The sequence below is a fragment of the Cydia fagiglandana genome, chromosome 21 (assembly GCF_963556715.1).
Source record: "Cydia fagiglandana chromosome 21, ilCydFagi1.1, whole genome shotgun sequence".
Classification (NCBI taxonomy): Eukaryota; Metazoa; Arthropoda; class Insecta; order Lepidoptera; family Tortricidae; genus Cydia; species Cydia fagiglandana.
Window position 1 is genome coordinate 13505992 of NC_085952.1, and position 24443 is coordinate 13530434.

At 39.2% G+C, this 24443-nt stretch overlaps 2 protein-coding genes across 3 annotated transcripts in view; both read left to right on the forward strand.

Annotated features, from left to right (window-relative positions):
- The window catches only part of LOC134675193 (octopamine receptor beta-2R-like), a 257371-nt gene that overhangs the window by 36237 nt on the left and 196691 nt on the right, over positions 1-24443 (forward strand). For both annotated transcript variants that reach the window (XM_063533396.1, XM_063533395.1), the window contains exon 2: positions 17420-17464. The gene's annotated coding sequence lies outside the window, so the exon portion shown is untranslated. The remainder of the gene's footprint in view (positions 1-17419; positions 17465-24443) is intronic.
- Positions 8536-8946, forward strand: LOC134674982 (uncharacterized). The gene is made up of 2 exons (XM_063533126.1): positions 8536-8633; positions 8691-8946. Exons 1-2 carry the CDS (start codon positions 8536-8538, stop codon positions 8944-8946), a joined length of 354 nt encoding a protein of 117 aa, XP_063389196.1.

Sequence of the window (24443 nt, forward strand, 5' to 3'; positions counted from 1 at the left end):
TTTCCGAGCGCGCACGAATGCGCACTCGGGCCGCCGATCTACGGCGAAACGAACCGAGCGATAAGGCAAGTACTCTTACGCTGCGCCCGCGTCGCGCGGAGCGGCGATTGCATTTGAATACGGTACGTTAATATTAATTATAAAAATACTAATAATTAAAACACCTGTCGCCACATCAGCCCCCCCGAGACCTTTAAGGTCGATAATAATCGGGGAAACGTATATGGCGACCAGAACGAGACACTTTAGGTTCAGAAGGAACGGCAACTGAGCTAGGCAATGCGGTCGATGACGTTTTGGTAGGGCCAGACGGTTCTGACAGAATGTAGGCAGGTTTTAACCTATCAACGGAAATAGAAACCTCCCTGCCGGCGACGTCAACCCTGTAATACTTATCCGACCTATCAACTACTCGGTAGGGGCCAGCATACGGTGGCTGAAGCGACCTACGAACAAAATCTTGTCTCACAAAAACATGAGTTGCAGTTGCCAAGTCCTTAAACACAAAAACTTTGGCAGAACCATGACGATCAACCGTTGTCGGTTGCAAGTTTTTCATATGCTGACGCAATCGCGATAAGAAATCGGTATAGTCCGTCAGTTGGTCAGGTGTCGGTTGCAATAAGTCGCTGGGAAGTCTTAACGGCTCGCCGTAAACTAACTCGGCGGTCGAAGCAGACAGATCGTCCTTCCACGCACTACGTATGCCTAAAAGTACTAGTGGAAGGGTTTCAGTCCAACAGTCATCTGCGTGGCACATTATGGCAGCCTTAAGTTGGCGGTGGAACCTTTCCACAAGGCCATTCGCTGCCGGATGATACGCAGTAGTTTGCAAGTGACGAGACCCAGTCATTGCTGCTATCTGACGGAATAAATTGGAGTCAAATTGCCTGCCCCTGTCAGTAGTGATATTTTGGGGGCAACCAAAACGCGCAACCCACGTCTAAATAAAAGCTTTGGCAACACTTTCTGCCGTAATGTCATATAAAGGTACTGCCTCAGGCCAACGCGTAAACCTATCTACGGCTGTGAGGCAGTATTTAAAACCATTCGACATAGGCAAAGGACCAACCAGGTCGACGTGAACGTGTGAGAACCTACCAGTGGGTGGCTTGAAATCATGAACCGGGGCGTGCACATGGCGTGAAACTTTAGACCGCTGGCACGGAATACACGCACGCGCCCACATCCTACAATCTTTCTTAACCCCTGGCCACACGTAACGCTCAGTCACCAACCTAATAGTATTCCTAGCGCTAGGGTGACTGAGCCCATGGAGGGAATCAAAAACTTGTTTCCGGAACTCCGATGTAATGAAGGGTCGCGGGGCTGGCTGGGACACATCACAAAATATTTTGACCGATCCAAATGAAACTTTTTCTAAATTTAGAGATGAACCGCCATTAATCAAGTCCCGAAGCTCGGTATCCGTAGCCTGTGATGTAGCCAAAACCTGTAAGTCAAGTCCGTCTGTGATGGCTTCTATCCTCGATAGTGAGTCCGCGACGACGTTCTCTTCACCCGATATATACCGGATATCCGATGTAAATTGTGAAATAAAATCTAAGTATCGGAATTGCCGCGGAGAACACGAATCGAGAGACTTCTTAAAAGCGGAGACTATAGGTTTATGGTCAGTGAGTATAAAAAACGGCTTCAACTCAATCATATATCTAAAATACTTCACTGACTCATAAATGGCTAAAAGTTCGCGATCGTAGGCGCTATACCTCGTCTGAGCAGGTGTCAATTTGCGAGAGAAAAATCCCAATGGTTGCCAATTCCCTTCGACCTGCTGCTGAATCACCGAACCGATCGCGAAATCTGAAGCGTCTGTAACTACCGCTAGCGGAGCGGAAGGGTCCGGATGCGCCAGGAGAGCGGCATTTGCAATACTTGACTTGCAAGCATTGAAAGCCTCTTCTGACTCCGAAGTCCAGACAACTGGGCTGTTGCTCTTCACCCCTGGACCACTTAGCAGTGCATGGAGAGGAGCTTGCAATTTAGCAGCACCAGTAATAAATCGCCTGTAGAAATTAAGCGCCCCTAGGAAACGCCTCAGATCCTTAATTGTTTTAGGCCTAGGAAAATCTCGGATAGCCTTTACCCTAGCTCCTATAGGCTTAGTACCCTCCGACGATACTAGGTAACCTAAAAACTCTACTTCAGGTACCGCAAACACGCATTTGTTTGCGTTAAGCAGAATACCGTGGTCATTGAAACGCTCAAAGACCGCTCGTAAATGCGTTTCATGTTCTGAGTCGTTGGCAGAGGCTACTAAAACGTCATCGATAAATGGAAAACAGAAATCAAGACCCCTAAGGACTTCATCCATAAACCGTTGGAATGTTTGCGCGGCATTGCGCAAACCGAAACTCATAAATGGGAATTCGAAAAGTCCAAAGGGTGTCGTGATTGCCGTTTTCGGAACGTCCTCGGGCGCGACGGGAATCTGATTATATGCGCGCACTAAATCCAATTTGCTAAAAACTTTGCATTTAAAAAGATTATGCGAGAAATCAGCGATGTGCCGCACTGGGTACCTATCGGGAATAGTCCGTGCGTTAAGAGCGCGATAATCGCCACACGGACGCCAGCCGTTGTCCTTTTTAGGTACCAAGTGCAGCGGAGACGACCAAGGACTCTCCGATCGTCGCGCAATACCCGAACGCACCATATCCTCAAATTCCCTCTTCGCGATTTTGAGGCGATCCGGTGCCAAACGCCGTGGCCTTGAAAATACAGGCGCACCTGGCGTAGTCTTGATAAAGTGCTGCGTCTGGTGTTTACATTTACGCTCTTGAGGATTACCGGCAGGCTTAATAATGTCCGGGTATTCCTCAAGTAAAGTATGAAACGGTGTACTACCAGAAATTACTTTAATCTGCGCGCAAGCACAAGCAGAAGCATCCACACCGGCTGATGAGAGCAAAGTTATTCCGTCGACTAAACGGGTCACCAATCACGTCGGGGTCACCAATTATGTGGTGAACTAGCCTAGCGAGATAAGAGAAACAAGCTAGTTCCACATTAATTATATATTGTCAAATAACGGCACACTAGAGTCACAAACACAAAGGAAAGAAGTAAGAGTACAAAGCACAGCACAGTATAGTTGAAGAGAAAGTCAGAGTAAGCACAGAAGATAGAAAAAGCACATAAAGAAAGTATACATAAAAAGCAAAAGCTATAAGCGTATTCGGCGCGCACGCAAACCGAATATAAAGCAAGCGAGTCGGCGCGTAAGCATTAACCGTTAGCTCAGGCGGCGCGAGCGCATGCGTCCAGCCTCGAGAGTGGTAATATGCCGACTAACCGGGATTTCCGAGCGCGCACGAATGCGCACTCGGGCCGCCGATCTACGGCGAAACGAACCGAGCGATAAGGCAAGTACTCTTACGCTGCGCCCGCGTCGCGCGGAGCGGCGATTGCATTTGAATACGGTACGTTAATATTAATTATAAAAATACTAATAATTAAAACACCTGTCGCCACAGACGAACAGACAGAAGCACGAGTAATCCTATAAGGGTTCCGTTTTTTCCTTTTGATGTACGGAACCCTAAAAAAGAGCGAGAAAACTCTAATACTATCCATAGAAAATTAAAGTAAAGTATAGGTATATATTGTATCGGTATAGTCGGGGTCGAAATTATAACACAGCGACATGACGTCACACAGACGTGACAGAGTGACACATCGCCGGGTTACAACTCGTACAGTCACCATCAGGTAAATCGCGGGAGCGGCCGAGGTACTCACAAATATCTGAACACGCGCTCTAACGCCTTGACAATAGAGGCGTGTTATAATATTTGTGAGCACCTTGGCCGCTCCGATATATTTGATGACTGTACCTTAAGGCAGTATTGTTTCAATATTTCCTGACCCCTGTCAACGAATGCCGATAGCACTGGTGTCTTGGAGGTACGGACAATGCCTCTTTCAATATTTGATGACAGGGACTAAAGTTAGTTTCATATTTGGGGTAACTTCTAAAGCGGAGTAATTTTGAAAACGGCAAATATCTATTAAACCAGAAAATCCCTGTTGTAAATTTCATTCGATAGCGTGACGCGCGCTCGCGTTTTCGTTATGTCTATAACCAATGTAGGAAATTTTGTAGTCACAGTACATTTACCGCCATCTATCGACACACGACTAAAACTCAAAATGAAAACTTATAAAATTATTAAAAAATGTATATATATGGATTAATGATTTTATTATTTTTATATTGTTTTGACCCATGCTCATTCACTAATATCTATGTGTTAAAATTATGAAATATGAAACGGTGTCGTCACGGCATCTAGCCGAGCATAGGCCAAAGGTTTGTGCGCCATCTATGCGAGGCGAGAATGACTATTTCTTGATTTCCGAGGCACGTTTTTTCCTTAGACTTTATTATTCATCTTATACGAAGATTACATATGTCTTTGCTATAACTATGGGATTTTGAAGCCAAGAGGGACGTTTTGGAAACTCAAAATTCCATACATAATGACACGCTATCGAAAGAGATTAGTAATACGTTAAAATGGGTATGCTAGCGAGATACACACTTCGAGTGGTATGAAAAATTAAGATCAAACGTCAAATATTGCTGAGAAGAATATTATCAAAGATTTAATTTTATTGCTTTTGTGATTTCCGAAAGAAAAAAATTAATAATAAATAAAATAATTTAGCCTATATACAGGTTGATTCATGAGACGTGAGCAGGACTAATCCTGCACACTCAGTAACTGATAATTGATCGATCACCGTCGTATTTAGGTGAAACAACGACACTTTTTCCTATTTTTAACTTTTTGGTGAGGGCAAATTTAACTGTCTACAATCATGGTTACCCTACAAGTCCTAATTAATAAACATAAAACCTCTTTAACCGTAATGACAGCATTTTGATTACGAAGAAAATAAACTGTCAAACTTGAGTGAGATACGAGTTTTAAAGTAACCAGACCGTGATGACAGTGATTACATTCAATTTGACACAGAATATCGGTAGTTTAGTATTCTAATTTTAGGGTGACCATGCATGTCATAAATAAATGTATATTTTTTTTTTTCAACGCGAGTAGAAAATTAACGTTAATCTCACTAATACTGATACGAAACAGTTGCTTATAATTTACAAAATGCGCAGTCTTAGTCCTGCTCACGTCTCCTGAATCATCCTGTACATATGTCCCACTGCTCTGGGCACAGGCCTCCTTTCAAGCACGAGGGGGTTTCTAAGTATAGTCTGAAAGAAAACCATAGAAAATAAAAAGCAAGATATTTCCTTTTATTATTTCTGCAATTTGAGGTATAAATTTCCAGGTTCCATTTTACCTTCTTGGACACTAAATTATTTCGCCGTAAGAAAATGGTAAAGAAAATAAAAATAGCGCCTTTCACGACGATTTGATAACGGTCACCTCACAGACTGCCGTATTCGAACTTCAAGATATTCACAAGAGACGACACGTACTAGACCAATTCTAGATACGTTATAGTTTAGATATCAACTAGTTCTCTTTTGCAGCGCAATTCGGGCAACCAATGTCACTTTTACGTTAGATAGAGTAAGATATCTATTAGATGTGAATTGGATCTCTAAGTCATATCCTGTGGAAATCGTTCAAGAGATATCCAGAATCGGGCAAATGTCAAAATTTACAGGTTAGATCTTAAACATATCGTTATCGTATCTTGGTGATGTCTAAAATATATCTAATAGATGTCTATTTCAAAATCCGAATCGGGCTCAGAGTCACAAACACGTGTTACATATCACGAGGATATTGAGGATGACATTTGTATTACGTTTGTATATTATGTTGATTGTTGACATCATCCGTCAGTCTTCTGGCAGACTACAGTCATGTCAAAATCAAAACTTGTCAAAACAATTTTGAGTAGTGTAAATAAAGTTTCAAAATACATAGAGTCAGAACGTGAAAATTTTGCAGCGATTTTGATAGCCCACGCAGTGCAAGTGTCATTTTAAACGACAAACATCTATGAAAATGATGACGTGAAAATAACATTTGCTAATATCAATAGTAATAATATATATTTATTTAATAGCTCTGGGCTATCAAAATCGCTGCAAACTTTTCTTAGTCTAACTCTACTAAATGAATAGGAATTATAAAATCTTATATTTAGAGAACAATTGGCTCATTGATGTCTTAAAACTAGCATCGGTATATGTATATATTATGGACCGGACTCTACGTATAACTGCCAACAACTATTGGGCATCTATTATATACCGTATTCTTAAGCAATAAAGTCTAAATTCAAACTGTCTTTTCAATGGCTGTTACGTCTGTTAAGCACGGAGTCATACGTCGTCCTTTAGGCGATTTGCCGTCCGGTCAAACAAATTAAATTTATGAGTCGCTTTGAACCCTGTCACAATGACAATTGTAATGGAGTCATGATGATTTTCATGTTCCTTTTATGAATAGGTTCGTTCGTAGTTCCATTTGTTTTTAACTATACGGGGGTCCAGCCAAAATGACAATCGTACATCGACAAATCGGAATATGCTACGAAAAGTGACGTGACTTTTTCCATTTATATTATTTAAGTTTTCTATCAACGTTTGTCATATTGGCTAGGCTCCCAGATGTACGTGAATTTGTCTCAATTGAGTGAGAGCGTGATGCCCAGTGTGCGAGCGATTTGACAGCTGTCGTAATAATATGATAAACTCTATAGCAACCCTGTTCCATTCGATTAAGAATTCAGGGCTGTGCACACCGGCTGCGTGTGCGTGGCGTGCACGTGCGCGTGCAGCGTTGTAATATACACATCTTTATGAGAGACGGCACACCGCTTGCGTGACGTGTGCGTGTGCGGCTCCAACATTTTAGCGCACGCGCACGTACACGTCACGCACACGCAAGCTGGTGTGCACAGGCCTTTCATACTTATCACGTAAATAAATATTTTTTGACTTTTTTTTGTATACCCACAGTCCCACACTTTTACCACATCAAACGTACCTATTCATCTCATTTAGTTCCGCCACCACGCACCTTGTTCTCCCACACAAACAACAGCCAAATTGGCTTGTTTACAAAAGTACTGTTATGCACATAATTGTTTGAATTGACTGCGTTCAAAATGCGGCATAGTTCAAATGCTCTTGACTCTGATTGACACAGCACTTGACCTGTACAGTGGAGGGGTCGTATTCCAAGTGTTTTATAGGTATCTCATGATATAAGAAAACATGTTTTGTTATGAAGAAAATGAGTGATTTGCAAAAAAATTGTACGTAATTAAGCGCAGTTAAGAAGCTGTGATTAGTCTTAACTTAATTGATTCATTTGTGTTACGAAAACTAACTATGTAAATTGTATTGTATTGTATTTAATGCATACACATACAAGTCTATAGCATACGCTAACACGCTTATGCATCTAACTTAAATAGAAATGGCATAACTGTGGTAACTGGACCAGAGTTGCCTTGGATAGACAGCATTGGAGAGAGTTGGAAGAGGCCTATGCCGACAGGCACACCACATTAAGAGACATTTTATAATACAAACAATGTACATCCACAAACTAAAAATCGAATCTGTATTTACAAATGTCTCTCATATATGGATTAAAGGCTTATTTAATTTAATTGAATAACTGTGGTAACACAATGGAATCAATTAACTTTAGACTAATTACAGGTGCTTAACTAGCTTAATTTTTTCGCAATTCACTCAATTAGGTAATTAATATTACAGGACAGGGTAAAGGATGACTCACGGTAGACCGCGCCGGGCCCGGTATTATATTTAAACTAAAAGATAAATAATTTATTAATCATCCTTAACATTTCGCGAGTTTCTATTTGACTCAGGCGGCTACCGCGAAAACCGAAATTCGCAAATTGCGGGAATTTTCCTCTGTCACTCTGATTATGCCGTCATTGGAGGAAAAGAGAAAGATCCCCGCAATTTGCATCTTAGCAACGTTATGTGAATACCTAATCTTTGCACAAAATAGGTACAACATTTTTTTCTTTTGTACTTAAAGCCCGAAATGTTCATTTCAAAGCATAATACCTAAAGAGGAATCTCCATTGTCCTCCCAACTAGTCTAAAGAACATAATTCCAAATGAAATACGGCTAAATTTAAAAGGTCTCCTTACGTCATAGTCTCCAAAATTCAGGAGCTTAAAACTTAGAGGATAGTGGCAGGATTAGAAGGCTTACAAAACTTAATTAAGTTTCGCATGTCTTTGCTAGCCTGTGTTATGTGGGACGAAATTGCTGCGAATGTGTGTGTGAATGAATGATTATAAATGAAGAACTCGCTCCCGCTCGTTACTTCTGAAAGACGATTTCTGGGACACTTTAATTCCTTTGTAATTATAAAAGAAATTGCTAATCCGCTAAATAACAACGTCCTAGTCAGGCAGTGCAAACCAGTGATAGACCTATTTTGTTTACTATTAATGTTACATGTTGTTCACTGTCTGGAGTACTGTGTGACACTCGCATGCCCGTTCGAATTAAAGGAAAGGTCTACAAGATGGCTGTTAGACCACCGCTACTATATGGATCGGAGTGCTGGCCTATCAAAGAAACCAACGTGCAAAAACTCCATACAGCCGAAATGAAGATGCTAAGGTGATCCGGAGGGGTTACACGGTTCGATAAAGTCAGAAACGAGTACATTCGTGGCAGCTTCAAGGTAGCCCCTATACTTGAAAAACTGACGGAATACCGACTCAGATGGTACGGGCACGTGATGCGAAGGGGCGAAGAGTACGTTGCCAAGAAGGCTCTGAACCTGCCGGAGAAAGAGAGAGGCCAGGGACGCCCGCCGACTACATGGTGGACCAGCATGACCCAATTACTTAAGAAAAACGGTTTACCCGAGCCGACAACCCTCGACAGAATCTCGTGGCGCAAAGTAATTAGGAGAGCCGACCCCACTTAAAGTGGGATGGAGCAAGGAAGAAGAATGTTACATGTTGTTGATGGTATAATTTATGTTAAACAATACAATACAATACAAATACTCTTTATTGCACACCTCATTACAGAAAACAATACAAATAATACAGGAAGAAGAGATTAAACAACAGGCGGTCTTATCGCTAAAAAGCGATCTCTTCCAGACAACCTTTAGGTAGCGGAAATTAATAAATTTATGTCATGTCAGTAGGTGTTTCAAATTCAATATAAGAATTTTAGCACAGAAAAACAGAATACAAAACAGTATAAAAGTATAACATACAAATAAAAATAAAATAAAATAAGATTTATATAAATACACATATTATACATACATAAAATTATATACATATATATATATATATACATATACATAGATATAAACGTAAATATGCCAGCTATAGGCAAACTTTAAACTTTAAACTTTAGTTAGGTACCAAATCTTAGTTACAAACTATTTATACTCCTGAGCAATGAAGCTTAAAGGATGCCTCAGGCTAGACCGGGCCAGGGCCGGACCGGAGCTTCCGGCGCTTCGTTATCTATGGAAAGCACCACGTGATCACCGATCAGCCGTCATAGAAAATGACATGGCGGACGCCTCGGTCCGTGCTCGGCCCGGTCTAGCGTGAGTCATACTTTAAATATTTCGCACTTGTAGGGACATGGCGGTGACGCGGATTAGAGTCAGCATTTTTGGTATACAGTTCGAAGGAGACACCTATACATAAACACTTAAATTATATACAAACAGTCTTCTCAGGATCTAATGTATGTATACCAATTTTATGATAACCTTATGTAATTTTTCCATACTTTTATTATTGTTATTTTTTATGTTATTATTATTTTGTATTTTGAACTTATGTGTAAGAAATGTAATGACTTAGGTTAGTCCTGTAAAGTTGCATTTTGTTTTTAAATAAATAGATTAAATAAATAAAAAATTTCAAAATTCTCAATTTTTGCTTTCCACCATTTGCACGTAAAAAATAGTGTCACGTCCACACGCACGCTCCACAAAAGTTGAGTGCTTTCAGGTGGTTTTCAGGCCGCATAGTTTTCGTTTGAATACAGTCGAATGGTTGGCCAAACCAGTGTAAGGTTGGGACGCGTAATAGAATTAACATAAAGGACAATTTTACATAGATAGACAATTTTATAAAGAAAACGGCAGAGGGAAATATATTGGCCACCCCAAACCCCAATTCAGTGTACAGATGTAGTGAACAACTCTTTGCCATCGTATTTTCTCGGAAACGTTCGTATTATTCATGCTAAGTACTTTAGTCAACCTCAGTACTTTTTGTACGGAGACTGACTGAAAAAGCTAAACGTCGGCTGAAAATACGTTTGCGCCATACGTATCAATTTTTGAGCAAAATCGTTTTTAATGATTTCTTTGCAAGCTGTCACCCTTATTTTCACATAATGATAGAGGTCACTGAAAAATATCAATCATGTGAGTGGATAATAACAAAACATGTGCTATAATTAGGGTTTGCACGACGGATCCGAAATGTATGGGAAGATCCGCGGATCCGGATCCAGATCCGGATAATTTCATACATTTCGGATCCGGATTGCAAACCCTAGCTATAATTATTGCATGGCAGGCACTAATCGGTTTACAAAATCGCTGAGAGCATGATACGCTGGTCCTAAAATCGACTCTATCTTGCAACCAATAGAGCTACACATCTAGACTTCACAGATCTGAATGGCTTTTGTCATCGCACGAAACACAAGTGGAGATGCAGCTTTATTCAGTGAATTCCGCTTTGTTTTTGCGGGTATTCGTAAATAGTACTAACAAAGTTAGTGATTATTATGAGTGTCGTCAAGATTGCGGTTATTAAATTTACATTATAGGTAGCAGTTAATTAAAAAAAAATCGTATCTTGTACCGAGACGGACCTTGACGGCTTGATTCGGGAAATTAATTAGAGATTCACTGAATATGAAATGGTAAAGATATATCATCTTTACTATATCGTATCTAGTTAATCTCTAATTCATTTCTCGAATCGCGCCGTGAATATCGCTCTCGCTGATTACTGCACGCGAATAACAAGTTTTTTTAATTGGAATCGGACTCCTTAGATGGAAATATGTACCTACTGAATTGTGTATTGAATTGTATACATATCGCGTAAAATGCGAAGTGACACACGTTAGGATTTGTCCCTGATTTGTCCAGCGGACACAAAACATCCGTCAATGTATGGCAAGAAATTGACACTGATTTCCCTGCCAGATGTCTGTCCACTTTCTGTGCTCAAACCAACCTCCAAAATAGGCTAATATAAAACTACATTGTCCCATCGTCCACACTGTACTTCGGTGGACCTTATGCCTCTTGTAATAAGGTCGATTGATGTGCAGTAGTGTTGCTGTCTGTACCATACTATTCACGTGTATTATATGTAAACATGTAGTACTCGTAATGCATTGTTCCGTACTGCAATGACTTCGACCCTGAGACTCAGACTGCGTGGTACGGAACGATAATGTACTAATGTTTTTTCAAGTACCTGAGTATTGTGTATAAATATAGTTACGTAGTAAATACAGTAGAGCAGATATTAATAATATATCTTAATAATATTTCCACCACGTAGAGCCTCTATAAGGCTGTACTTATATGGAGAAATCATTCGCTGTATTGGGTACGGTCTTGGTAGCTCGGATGGTAGAGCACTGCGCTAGCGATCCTATGGTCTTGGGTTCAAGTCCCACCCATGATAGTGAAATTTTACACTTTTAATCTAATCAATTTATTAACAAATATATGTGTACATTAGTAATTACAAATAAAGCACAATTCAACACACTTAAGTATTACAATTTGAAACACTACACCCAAATTACAAAACTAACACTTTTAATTGGTTTCTCAGGTACTAGTTTTTACAAAACGCCATTTTCGCCATTCGATTTTCCAACGCAGTGGGGAAACTAAGCATTATTGGGATTAGTTCAGATTCGTCACGAAATTTTTCTTTTCTGATAAGCGATTGAACCCTCAAAAGTGCTCGAGTGGAGACTACGGACTAGCAAGCGCAGCGTAGGACGTCCACCCACTAGATGGACAGACGACATTGTTAAGGTCGCCGGAAGACGCTGGATGCGGGTCGCTTCCAACCGGCACGTATGGAGGTCCAAGGGGGAGGCCTATGTTCAGCAGTGGACGTCTTATGGCTGAGATGATGATGATGATGAATGATGATGATGAAGCGATTGCTAACATCAAATGATATTACGTGTATGCTCCTAGGTTTGAAAGTCCTAACCGCTGGGCCACCAATGCTCTCCACAACCTAAGTAGGTACTATATGTGACGTTCCACGAGAAAAGGTACCTTATGGCGGCTGGCGCTTACGTCGCATAGCATCGCATTTTTATCGGAGCGGCGTTAATAATAGCCTAAGCGCCAACCGCCCTAAGGTACCTTTACCCGTGGATGTCACATATTATGGCTCTAAACATGCTATAGATATATTATGTATGTATGTATCTCAGAATAGTCTCTACATTGTCGCCTGTTACATAGGATGCCCCACATATTCAACTCAATAGAAAAACGACGTAAACACTTCAACTTTGTACCGTGGCCGTCACATACATGTATACAAAATTGACCTTTGTTAGAATACCGTAAGGTATATATTTGTAAACAAGTTTCTAACTAGACTAGGCGCTTACGCCCGTTTGGATATGCATTCACGTTCTAGTGCTGTTATTGTGAACGCTAACTGAGCGTAAGCGAAGTTTAGAAAACAATTTTTACTTTTTACGGTTCCGTACCCAAAGTCCGTTGTCCGTCTGTCCGTCAGGAATGTTGCTGTTTGTATATATTGGGCTAGGTCACCCACGTCCGATTTTTGTGGAAGGATTCCTTTAAAAATCAGAATCAGAATCAGGATCAGGATCAGGATCAAGATCAGGATCAGGATCAGGTCAGATTGGATGGCTATGCCGATCCATTGGGCGAGGAACGATCCAGACCTCGAATATTTTTTTAGAAAGCTGCCGATTTAGTTAGTAAGCGCCTAGTCAGCACGGTCTTATTTTGATGATATGATGATATTTGAACACGTCTAATAGAAAAGAAATTGGACCGCATTCGCGAAATCGAATTTTGCAAATTTCGATCTCTGTTACGCCTTAATTGGAGTAAAAGAGAAAGATGCCCGAAATTTGCGGACTTCGATGTTCGCGGTAGACCCTCCGTTATCTTTCGCAATTACGCTGCTTTAGTCAATCTTAACACACAATACATCCAATATACCATGTAATGTAACTCTTAGTATTACAAAATCGACTTATAGTTCACTCAAATATACGAATTTCTACTTTATACCAACATAATAAAGTGCAATATTAAATGGCAGAACCTTACATATCCATGTCACTTAAGCAGCTTTCGTGTCACCCAAAGTCACAAGATACTTTGAACCTTACTACAATATTATAAGGTTTAAAGTTGAATGGCAGCGTTATGGAAGTTGCTTGGGAGTTAGGACGTTTTGTTGTTGAAAGTACAGTCAGACTTAATTAATCCCGATAGGCTCCCATAGGATTAGGCGGTCGTTTGTGCCGCCTAATCAAAGGAGGACTAACGATACAGATTAAATAATAAATAGAATAGCAGACTTGTCACTCATAGACTTACGTCCTGATTTTAATTTTAATAAACGTCATATTTAGATCTGGATCGGTCAGTGTCAAAAGTGACGTTAGGATTAGGCCGTTAGGTACATAGGTACCATATGGAGAACTTAATCCTAAAATATCTGGGAGACCGAGCTTTGCTCGGAAAACATATTAAACCTCAAAAATGCGCGTTTTCCCGGAGATAAGACCTAGCTGGATCGATTTTTCGCCCCCGAAAAGCCCCATACAGCAAATTTTATCGAAATCGATAGAGCCGTTACCGAGATCCCCGAAATATATATGATTAGATAGATTGGAGGGTAGATTCTATTTACTTTCATTTAAATACCTAAAGATACAGACAATAAATAAGGATATTCATCTGAATTATCTACCTATAATAATTGTTTTTCATATTTTATACAATAAAGAATGAATAAACAATACCTATAAATAGAATCGGTTTATTGATTTTGTCTATGGTACTAAAATCCACTCACACAAAGTAAGGTACATAAATGTAAAAAAAAAACCATAATTATGTTCCGCCCTCGTTAAACAATACAATACAATACAAATATTCTTTATTGCTCACCAATATGAAAAAGAACATGATGTACAAATAAACAATATTTATTTTGTGTAATTTATTCTCAGTGGCATATCTACTGTTTTAATTATCTGTCCCCATGTGATAATCTAACGAATATCAGACACCGCTCCATTCATCCATTCATTCATTTGTTTCATGGATATCATAAAATAGATCCATTTGAATGGGGACGGTTCGAATACGGCAGTAGGTACTGCCGTATTCGAACTTCGAGATATTCACAAGAGACGACACGTACTAGATCCATTCTAGATACGTTATAGTTTAGAAATCAACTACTTCTCTTTTGCAGCGCAATTCGGGCAACCAATGTCACTTTTACGTTAGATAGAGTACGATATCTATTAGATGTGAATTAGATCCCTAAGTCATATCCCGTGGAAATCGTTCAAGAGTATCTCCAGAATCGCGCAAATGTCAAATTTGACAGGTTAGATCTTAAACATATCGTTATCGTATCTTGGTGATGTCTAATGTCTAATAGATGTCTATTTCAGAATGGGGACCTACAGCCCAATTCGAGTTTTAGTTCTTCGATGTGTTTCCAATATGATAATGATCTGGCAGTATCAAAAGTGACACGTTTTCAACCAAAATCACACGTCGTTCGTAAGCGCATTGGAATAATTATGTCGGGAATTGTGGGCATATCATACTAGCGTAGCGGCAGCACATCACAACCTTCAATCGTGGATGATGACGAGGGCCTTCAATGAAATACGTTGTTCAACTCACAACCATTACTGCACAAGATTTATTACAAATCACAGCACGCGATACGTTTCTTATCTTAAGCAAACCAGTGGATTAGACCCAGCAACCGACACAGACGTCGTCTTCTCCCATCCGTTCTCGTCGTGCTCCTTCTGAAGATTCATTGACATGCCATAACTTCAATTGTTCTGGACTTCAATTGATTTAACAGCGCACTCTATGACGTCTTGGCGGAACTGCGTCTAACGCCACTCAGGTGTATGTGACACCCTAGTTTGCTCTATTTGTCAAGGTTTGCATGATAAAACGCCTCTTGAAGGCGACAGATGGCACATTTCAGCCATTCTCCGACATGCCTATTCGGAAATTAATATTATACCTATCTTAATCTTTAAATATCTGAGAGTCCTGGCTTTGCTCCGAAAACATTATATAAACCCAAAAATGCGCCTTTTCCCATAGCTATCTAGCTAGATCGATTTTTCGCCCCCAAAATCAACCATGTAGCAGATTTCATCGAAATCGTTAGAGCCATTTCCGAGAAGCCCGAAATATATAAATAAATAAACATAGCTACAATAATTACTCGTTTAAAGGTATAAGATAATATATTGTATTGTATATTTTATAGAAAATTCTAAGGTCATAGAAAGAAAAAAGAACTCATTTCATTTCATTTATTGTAAAGTCATGTACATATACCGGGTGTTGCCTGTAACACGAGCAAATAATTAAATCATGTATTATACTCCTCAAACTATAAAACTTTTGTTCAACAACTTTTAAAAATGATGAATCCTTTAGACTTCCTCTTTTTCATACAAAATAAATATTGCCTTCAATGTGCGTTGACATCAGTGTGTTTGACGTTGCTTGTCACGGTTTAAACATGACAAAATTTGCAATACATTGCGTCTTATAATAAACTTTAAAGAGTAATAAAAATCAAAACATAAGTTATTTTTAGAAGTTGCTGAACAAATGTTGTTCAGTTTGAGGAGTACAGACTACAGTTAATTTTTTTGCTCGTATTACAGGCCACATCCGGTATATTATGATTAAGGTGTTACAATTTAGTAAGTCAGTCCATGACGTCATGTGACGACATACAACTATTTAAATTAGACCTTACTAGAGATGGGTAGTGAGTAAATACTCACAGGTAAATACCGAGTAAATACTCAGTATTTACTCAATATACCCGTATTTACTCGTTTATACCCAAATTGGTGGGTAATGGGTATAAACTATTTCGAGTGCTGAAAGGGGCATATAAATTTGAAATATAGGTGTATTTTGTAAGCCGCTACTGGAATAAGTACTCAAAATTGTAAGAAATGTATTTAAAAAGAGGGGCACTCCATACATGTAACTAATTGTCACAAAAAAATATCTCAGAAACCACCAACGTGTTGCACGTCATTAAATGGGTCTTCAAAAATAACTGGAATGTTTCTAAGATCATTTTTGGATAAATTGAATATTTTTGGAAAAAACCGTTCCGAAAGGCCAAAATATTGTTTATCTCTCTATAACTTTCGAACCAAAGATCAGAAAAAATATGAAAACATACCGGGAGATGAGCCGTATAATAGAGTACAAAAAACAATATTTTGAATATCATCGGTTGAGCCATTTTTGAGTTTTCTTTAAAAAACCCTTAATAAAAGGTCGTAAGTGCCGCGTAAACACGCACTTTTGCGCGACATGCACTTATCTAGAACATCGATAAAATTTAAGTACTCATATTTTTTAAGTAAATACCTTCTTATTTAAAACAAAATTGTTATCACAATTTGCCTCTCACTGATAATTTCCTTTTTTTCCTAAATTAAGCGCCTTCTATGCTTTTTATTTTATAGATATTGTTAATACACGTTAGCACTCTTCAATAAAAGACAATTTTGTACTTAAATTTCACTTTTTGAATATTTTATAAGCAATCGTTTTTACCCACCTAAATGAGTAAATACGGGTATTTATCGGGTGCTTTGAGTAAATACCGAGTAAATACTCAGTATTTACTCACCCCTACCCATCTCTAGACCTTACTAATCTAGGCTAATAATCATTATAAAAAAAAAACCTACTAACAAATATGCAAAGTTTCCTAAATTAGTCATCATCATCATCATCATCTCAGCCATAAGACGTCCACTGCTGAACATAGGCCTCCCCCTTATGGGGGGTGAATGCCATAATCGCCACGCTTGGCAGGCGGGTTGGCGATCGCAGTCGAGTACACCGAATTTGAGGGACGCTGCTGCCCGTCCACCGGTGGTCTTGGACGTAGTTTAAGGACATACCCGGGTCTAAATTAGTAATACATTAAAATATGTTACAATTATAATAATTAATAATATCCTCAATTAATAGCGAAGTTCTTTTACTGAGTGCTCAAATAAAGTTAACTTTTAAACCTCTTCAATATCGCCCGGGCAGTAAATAATAAAATTAATGCTTTCTTTTGCAGTTGTTGGGCGGACACAGCTGGAGGAAAAGCTACAGCAATTCCAAGGTATTGTGTAAAATTGTTAAAGATTTTCTTACTTGGCTGGCGCGATGACCCAAAATGAGCCTTAGGGCCCGATTCGGATTTTGAAAGAGACATCTATTAGATATCTTTTAGACATCTCCAAGATACGATAACGATATGTTTAAGATCTAATCTATCAAAGACATTTGCGCGATTCTAGAGATACTCTTGGACGATTTCCACAGGATATGATTTCGAGATCCAATGCACATCTAATAGATATCTTACTCTATCTAACGTAAAAGTGACATTGGTGGCCCGAATTGCGCTGCAAAAGAGAACTAGTTGATATCTAAACTATAACGTATCTAGATTGGATCGAGTACGTGTCGTCTCTTGTGAATATCTTGAAGTTCGAATACGGCAGTGTGATAGCCGCGTTTCTCAATCTGTGTCATCTGAAGATTTATGACAGTTCCGAAACAAATGGTGCCTATGAAGTTTTGATTGAACGGGAATTTTCTTAGTACAGTCGCCATCAGATATATCGGAGCAGCCAAGGTATTTACAAATATCTGAACACGCCTCTATGGTCAAGGCGTTAGAGTGCGTGTTCAGATATTGTGAACACCTTGGCCGCTCCGATATATCTGATGGCGACTGTACTTACATTTTTAGACAGGAAATGATTTTATACAATACATACATCATCACATACTTAAGTACTTGGGTATTGTTACTGTTCATACAAATAGGTACTTTTTTCGTTTTACACCAATATTAACAAAAAGTTAAAATTGCAGACCAATTATCTTTTCACATCACCTATTCGAAAAAGGGCTTTTTCTCCCCCGCTAGGAGGGATCAAATTTGTACTTTTCTTCCCTGCTAGGAGGGATCAAAGTTGTACTTTTCTGTTCTAGGACACGATTTTTTCTTTCTTGCGTATTTATCTATATAAGTATGTATATCGTCGCCTAACATTGCAGTAATACTCAATATAATAACCCATAATAGTTATTTTGGTGCTATATTGCATCTTAACGCAAGAAGTGCTGCACTCCGGCGTATTACTGCAATGTTAGGCGACGATATACATACTTATACCGGGTGTGGCCTGTAACATGAGCAAATAATTAAAACATAGATTGTACTCCTCAAACGATGACACTTTTGTTCAACAACTTTTAAAAATTATGAAGTATAAACACTCTCTATTTTTCATACAAAATAAATATTATCTTCAATGGACGCCATCGCCACGACATATCATTGTGATTGACGTTGCTTGTCACGCCTTAAACATACTTAACAAAATTCGCAATACTTTGCGTCTTAGAATAAACTTTAAAGTGTATTAAAAATCAAACCACAAGTTATTTTTTAAAGTCGCTGAACAAATGTTGATCAGTATGAGGGGTACAGCCTACAGTTTAATTTTTTGCTCATATTACAGGCCACACCCGGTATAGATAAATCATCATCATCATCATCATTTCAGCCTATATACGTCCCACTGCTGAGCACAGGCCTCCCCACATGCGCGAGAGGGCTTGGGCTATAGTCGCCACGCTAGCCCAATGCGGATTGGGGACTTCACACACACCTTTGAATTTCTTCGGAGATATATGCAGGTTTCCTCACGATAGATAAATACGTACTTATATTAAAGGAAACATGCTAAGTACTCTGCCCTGGAGCCAATGTACGACTTTGTGCTAGTTGGAGTCGAGATTGCGGGACCTTGGGCTTTGGAGGCCAAGGAATTCGTAGGGGATTTGGGCCGGCGGCTGAGGGACAGGGGGTGTGACCCTCGGTCCGGATCGAACCTAATCTCATTGGCCATTCAACGTGGTAACGCTGCCAGTGTGATGGGGACTTTTGAGTTTTGGACGAAGCATGTTGTGGATATCATCATTGGTTTGTTTTGGACGAAGCATGTTGTGGATATCATCATTGGTTTGTTTTGGACGAAGCATGTTGTGGATTTGCATTTGTAGCCACCTGACGAAGCCTGCGATGTGGACATCCTAATTAAAAATTTGATCATAATTTTATAGATGCTTATATGTATTATACTCGTACGGTAATTTTATTGGTTGCAATAAACCATTATGATTATGAAAACTAATTTAGACTGTAACTTATACATACTAGAATGTGTCATCATCGGTAGTATTCTCTGGCGAATTTTTGCAATTCAGTCTGAATGGCTGACATCGTTCACACCAGCCATAGTGTAAAAATTCCAAGTAATCTGAAAAAAAAACAACGTATGAAATATAAGGTAGCATTAACTCCGTTTTTGTATATTAACCCTTCAAGTGGCGGTCAACCCGTCAATGGTCGGATCGAAAAGCAGTAAACTGGCGGTCCACCGCTCACGGGTCGATGCGAAAACCAGTAAACTGTCGGCCACCAGTAAGTGGCTAATGAGGTGTTGCCATATTTAGAGGTGAAATTGAACGCATTTGAGTATAGTTACATTAGTTACGCTCTTCTAGCGCCCAAAATTAGGTAGCGAGTTATATATGGATAGCATACCGTAAAAAACACAAAAACAGTTGGTATACATATAATTTGTTGGTGAGGCTGAGGGCCATTTATTAGGGAGCGGCCGCCTAGTCGTGATTTTTAAGAGATTGACTCCTAAAATAAATTGTATATTAAGTCTTTTTTAATGTATTAATCTTAAAATGAATGTCTTATTTTAATAATTAAGTAGCAATTACCTCCAGTCATCAATTTGTTTTATGGTGGTAGTCATTTTTAACAAGGAAACTTAATGTAAACGTATACTTAACGCTGATTATAACGATATACTGTGATTTAATATAATTATGTACTTTCAAACACAAGAAAGCTTAAATTGTCAATTTTGTAAAATTCTCTTAATCTGCGCTGACCACCCGTCGGGGCCCCGCCACGTGACTGCTTTTGTGCAAATCCGCGGCGCCACTTGACTACTTTTCGTGTTTTCACTGGCGCCACTTGAAGGGTTAAGTTAAGATTGCCTGTGTATCTTTTGACTCAACTGGATCGCAATAAACACTCACTTATCGGGAACGCATCTATAGGGATTCCACCAGTGTGCACTGTGCAGCATATTTGCGGCACAAGCATCGCCGCACATTGGTGGAATTACGTCTTATAATGAGATTCAAACGCGGGAATTGAATTGGATTGGAAAAATCCTCAAGAAAGCTGACACCCACATCAAAAGGGTCTAGGCGGAGTATGTCACTTTCTTAGGAGGTCACTTTTGAGTTAGGTCACGTTCCGAGGACGTCACATTCTGAGTTCATTTGCACTATTGCTTTTGCAATCTAAATCCGAAAGTCAAAGATGGCCACTGAAAAATCACCCTGTATGTCATACCTACATAAAAGTGGCCTCATGCCGTACCTACAGCTAGTTAAATACGATTGCTGGTATCCATTGTTCGTGCAGGCGCACGTTGCACGTGCATGCTAAAAAAGTGAAGTACTCAGAAAGTGACGAACTCCGAAAGTGACGTCCTCAGAAAATGGCGTTCTCAGAAAATGACGAACTCCGAATGTGGCGTCCTCAGAAAATGGCGTTCTCAGAAAGTGACGAACTCCGAATGTGACGTCCTCTGAAAATGGCGTTCTCAGAAAGTGACGAACTCTGAAAGTGGCGTCCTCAGAAAATGGCGTTCTCAGAAAGTGACGAACTCCGAATGTGGCGTCCTCAGAAAATGGCGTTCTCAGAAAGTGACGAACTCCGAATGTGGCGTCCTCAGAAAATGGCGTTCTCAGAAAGTGACGAACTCCGAATGTGGCGTCCTCAGAAAATCGCGTTCTCAGAAAGTGACGAACTCCGAATGTGACGACCTCAGAAAGTGACAAACTCAGAATGTGACGTCCTCAGAACGTGACCTAACAAGAAAGTGACCTCCTAAGAAAGTGACATACTCCTACAGGGTAGCATGTACTATTCCTAAGATATATAATTAACACCATGTATTCTTATGCATCACTGTACTGTACATGTATACAATAAAATAAATATAATATAATATAATAAACCATCCAAAAGTGGCCTCAGGAAGTCCTCGGCAAACGGAAACATGGTCGTCCTACATTTCTTTGGCGTCATTACGTGGAACATGAGTTGGGTGTATTGGGGACGAGGTGGAGAGAGGAGGTTCTATTATTATAATATTTTAAACTTTCGCGTTTTGAATACATATTAACTCACATTATAGACGGGTCTAACGCGAATTATATTCAATTACCTTTATTTACCTTTTTTTTTTTTACTTTTTTTTTTTTTTTACCTTTATTTTATTACGGGTGCGTGGATATTGTGAGTGTTGCGTGTCGGACTATTGACAATAATTAACATTATGTGTGGTGGGTGGTTTGAAAATGTGATGTCTACCCCAAACTTTTCCATACACTTTTCGTCGGGTAGATGCACAAATCTCTGTTTTGACATTTTGCTGGGACATCAGTCAGCCGCGACCACGACCAGTGAAACCTGTGTCGAAACGTCGGTAAATAAAGGTAATTGAATATAATTCGCGTTAGACCCGTCTATAATGTGAGTTAATATGGTTCTATTATTGTTGTGTTAGTGGGCCTTTTTGAGAAAAATTCAAAATTCAAATGAGTGAAACCGTTGTCGTATAAACATTTTAACAACGAGTTTGTTGAATGATAATGGTCTATCTGTGTAATAATGTCCCCAATATTTATTTATTTAATGAAGAAGAGAAGAAGAAACACGTGTTGATTCGACTGGGAGAAGATTACTTGAACTGCCCAGGACCAGAGTCTGTTGAACCTCTCCTGTTGTTGTCTGTTTGTTGTCAGGCACCTTCTGGGTGAGCGAGCTCCATCGTAGGCCACGTCTACACCTCGGCTAGTCTATGGCCATGAGTAAGCCCATTAATAGTAAAAAAAAAATATGATACGAGCCTTGTAGGTCTGCTATGTGTACCCAAATAGAGGCCTCTGTCCCTACACCCTACACCCAAACAGAACCCTCTATTGGGGCTCGACTCGATTTAAGGATGACTCACGTAACTCACGTTAGACCGGGCCGTGTCCAGAGCCTCTACCATCAGTTGGCAGAGTATTTTTCACTTACTTTCAGTGAATAAACGTGCCGTGAGTCACGTTTTACGTTTCTTTACGGTCTTATGTACCTAACTTCACTCCACTCCAAACGATGCTGTCCCTTTCTAAGTATACTAAAAACAGAGCAAGAGTTATATCGGAGTTTTATACAGCGCCTCTAGGATTCACCTAAAGAACTAAATAACAAAATTGACACATTTTCTCACGTCTACGTAATTTACTATCTATGCATCTCGCTCTCGCATATTAGTGCAAGTGAGATGCACAGAAAGTAATGTTACATATACTGATGGTAGCCGTGAATATGGAGGGTAGAGGTAAGGAGAATCCTTTATGACTTCATGAGAAAACTCTTTTATGGGAGAATATTTGCAAAAACTGGGCACGCTGTCAGCTATTATAATTATTCTAAATCTCTCCAGAGTAGCGAAAAAGCGAAAAAAAGAAAACCCATAAACCTGGTTTTTCATTGTATCAATACCGTACTAAAAATCATGGAGAATGGAAGATACTCGTATTTATATACAAGTGGAAAAACGTTTTCTCTTTTTGTATGGACAATTACGTAGTATACTTCCCTCTTAAGGTTTTTGACGGACACTTTTTCATTATTAATTACATGGAGATTGTATTCCTTACCTCTACCATCCACTAAGAGCATTTAGAAGGGAGATGTCATCGCTGTCATTTTCTTTACAAAACAGTCTGGCGATTATTGCGGGGGAGGGGACGTCAAATGTATTGCTATTTCTACATGATTTGTACGTAACGTACAAATAGCCATGTCGGTCCATACAAAAGTTTGCACAATTGTGCAAGTTTTTCGGCATAGGGGTAAGTAATAATGTCAACAAAAAAGTAAAGAGTATACCTACGAGACTACTACGACTATGATATTTGATTTATTCGGTTGTCAATATAAAACAAATGTAGGTGTTCTTTCTTCTCGTATGAGACGCCATTACTATGTAGTTTTGCTTGAGATTAATAAACATTACCTATATGGTGTTAAAACAAGCTTTTCTTTCCTGCTTGGAACCCTAATCCTAAATCCTAACAGTAAGCACTCAATGGCCACTCCAGTTATTAAATGCTCTAAGACCAATTTTGTCACTTTGTTACTGACTCAACCTTCATTCTACAATTTTTTAAAGATTTGACGTTGCCATAGTTACGAAAATAATAAACACATCAATGTTAGTAAACAATGTATAAATTAAAATATATTGTATTCAAGACAAAAATTGCAAAATATGATAATTACGTAAACATCATTAATAATCGAGTTAAAATTATGACTTTGCGTGTTAAAAAATAGGAAGCAAAGTATACGGCGCGATTATACAGGCTACTTTTGGCTACATATTTATTACGTTTGATGAAAATAGTACACACATGAGAAGAAATCTTAAAATATTAAAATAGGTATGTATTATAATGGTCCGCTTCAGTCCGCATCATGACAGCGGCCGTCTCCTACTGCTAAGTAACATTATCTAATAGAGTGTGCGGAAAGAGAAGAGTCGTGAAATTTAGGGGAGCCCATACATTATACCTACGACTCTTCTCTTTCCGCACAGACCCTACGTATGACCGTAATAGCGATCTTAATTTTATAGTACCTATATGATCTCGAGCATATTTCAGTGCCAAGCGCCCCATTTCCAATACAAAATGAACCCACGCAGCGGGTTTTTGGCAATAAATGTGTTTAAATCTTATTTAAATTTTCAGATTCTGAACCACCAGCAAAAGTTTTTGAAGAAAGTTTTATATTTCCTGTTACCAAGTTGACATGAAAAACGATTACCTAGGTACCAAACACAATAATTTGAACAACGGAAAATAAAATAATACTTACTTAGTACTTAAAGAAAAATAAATAAACTCACAGAACATTTGTATGTTTTATTTTA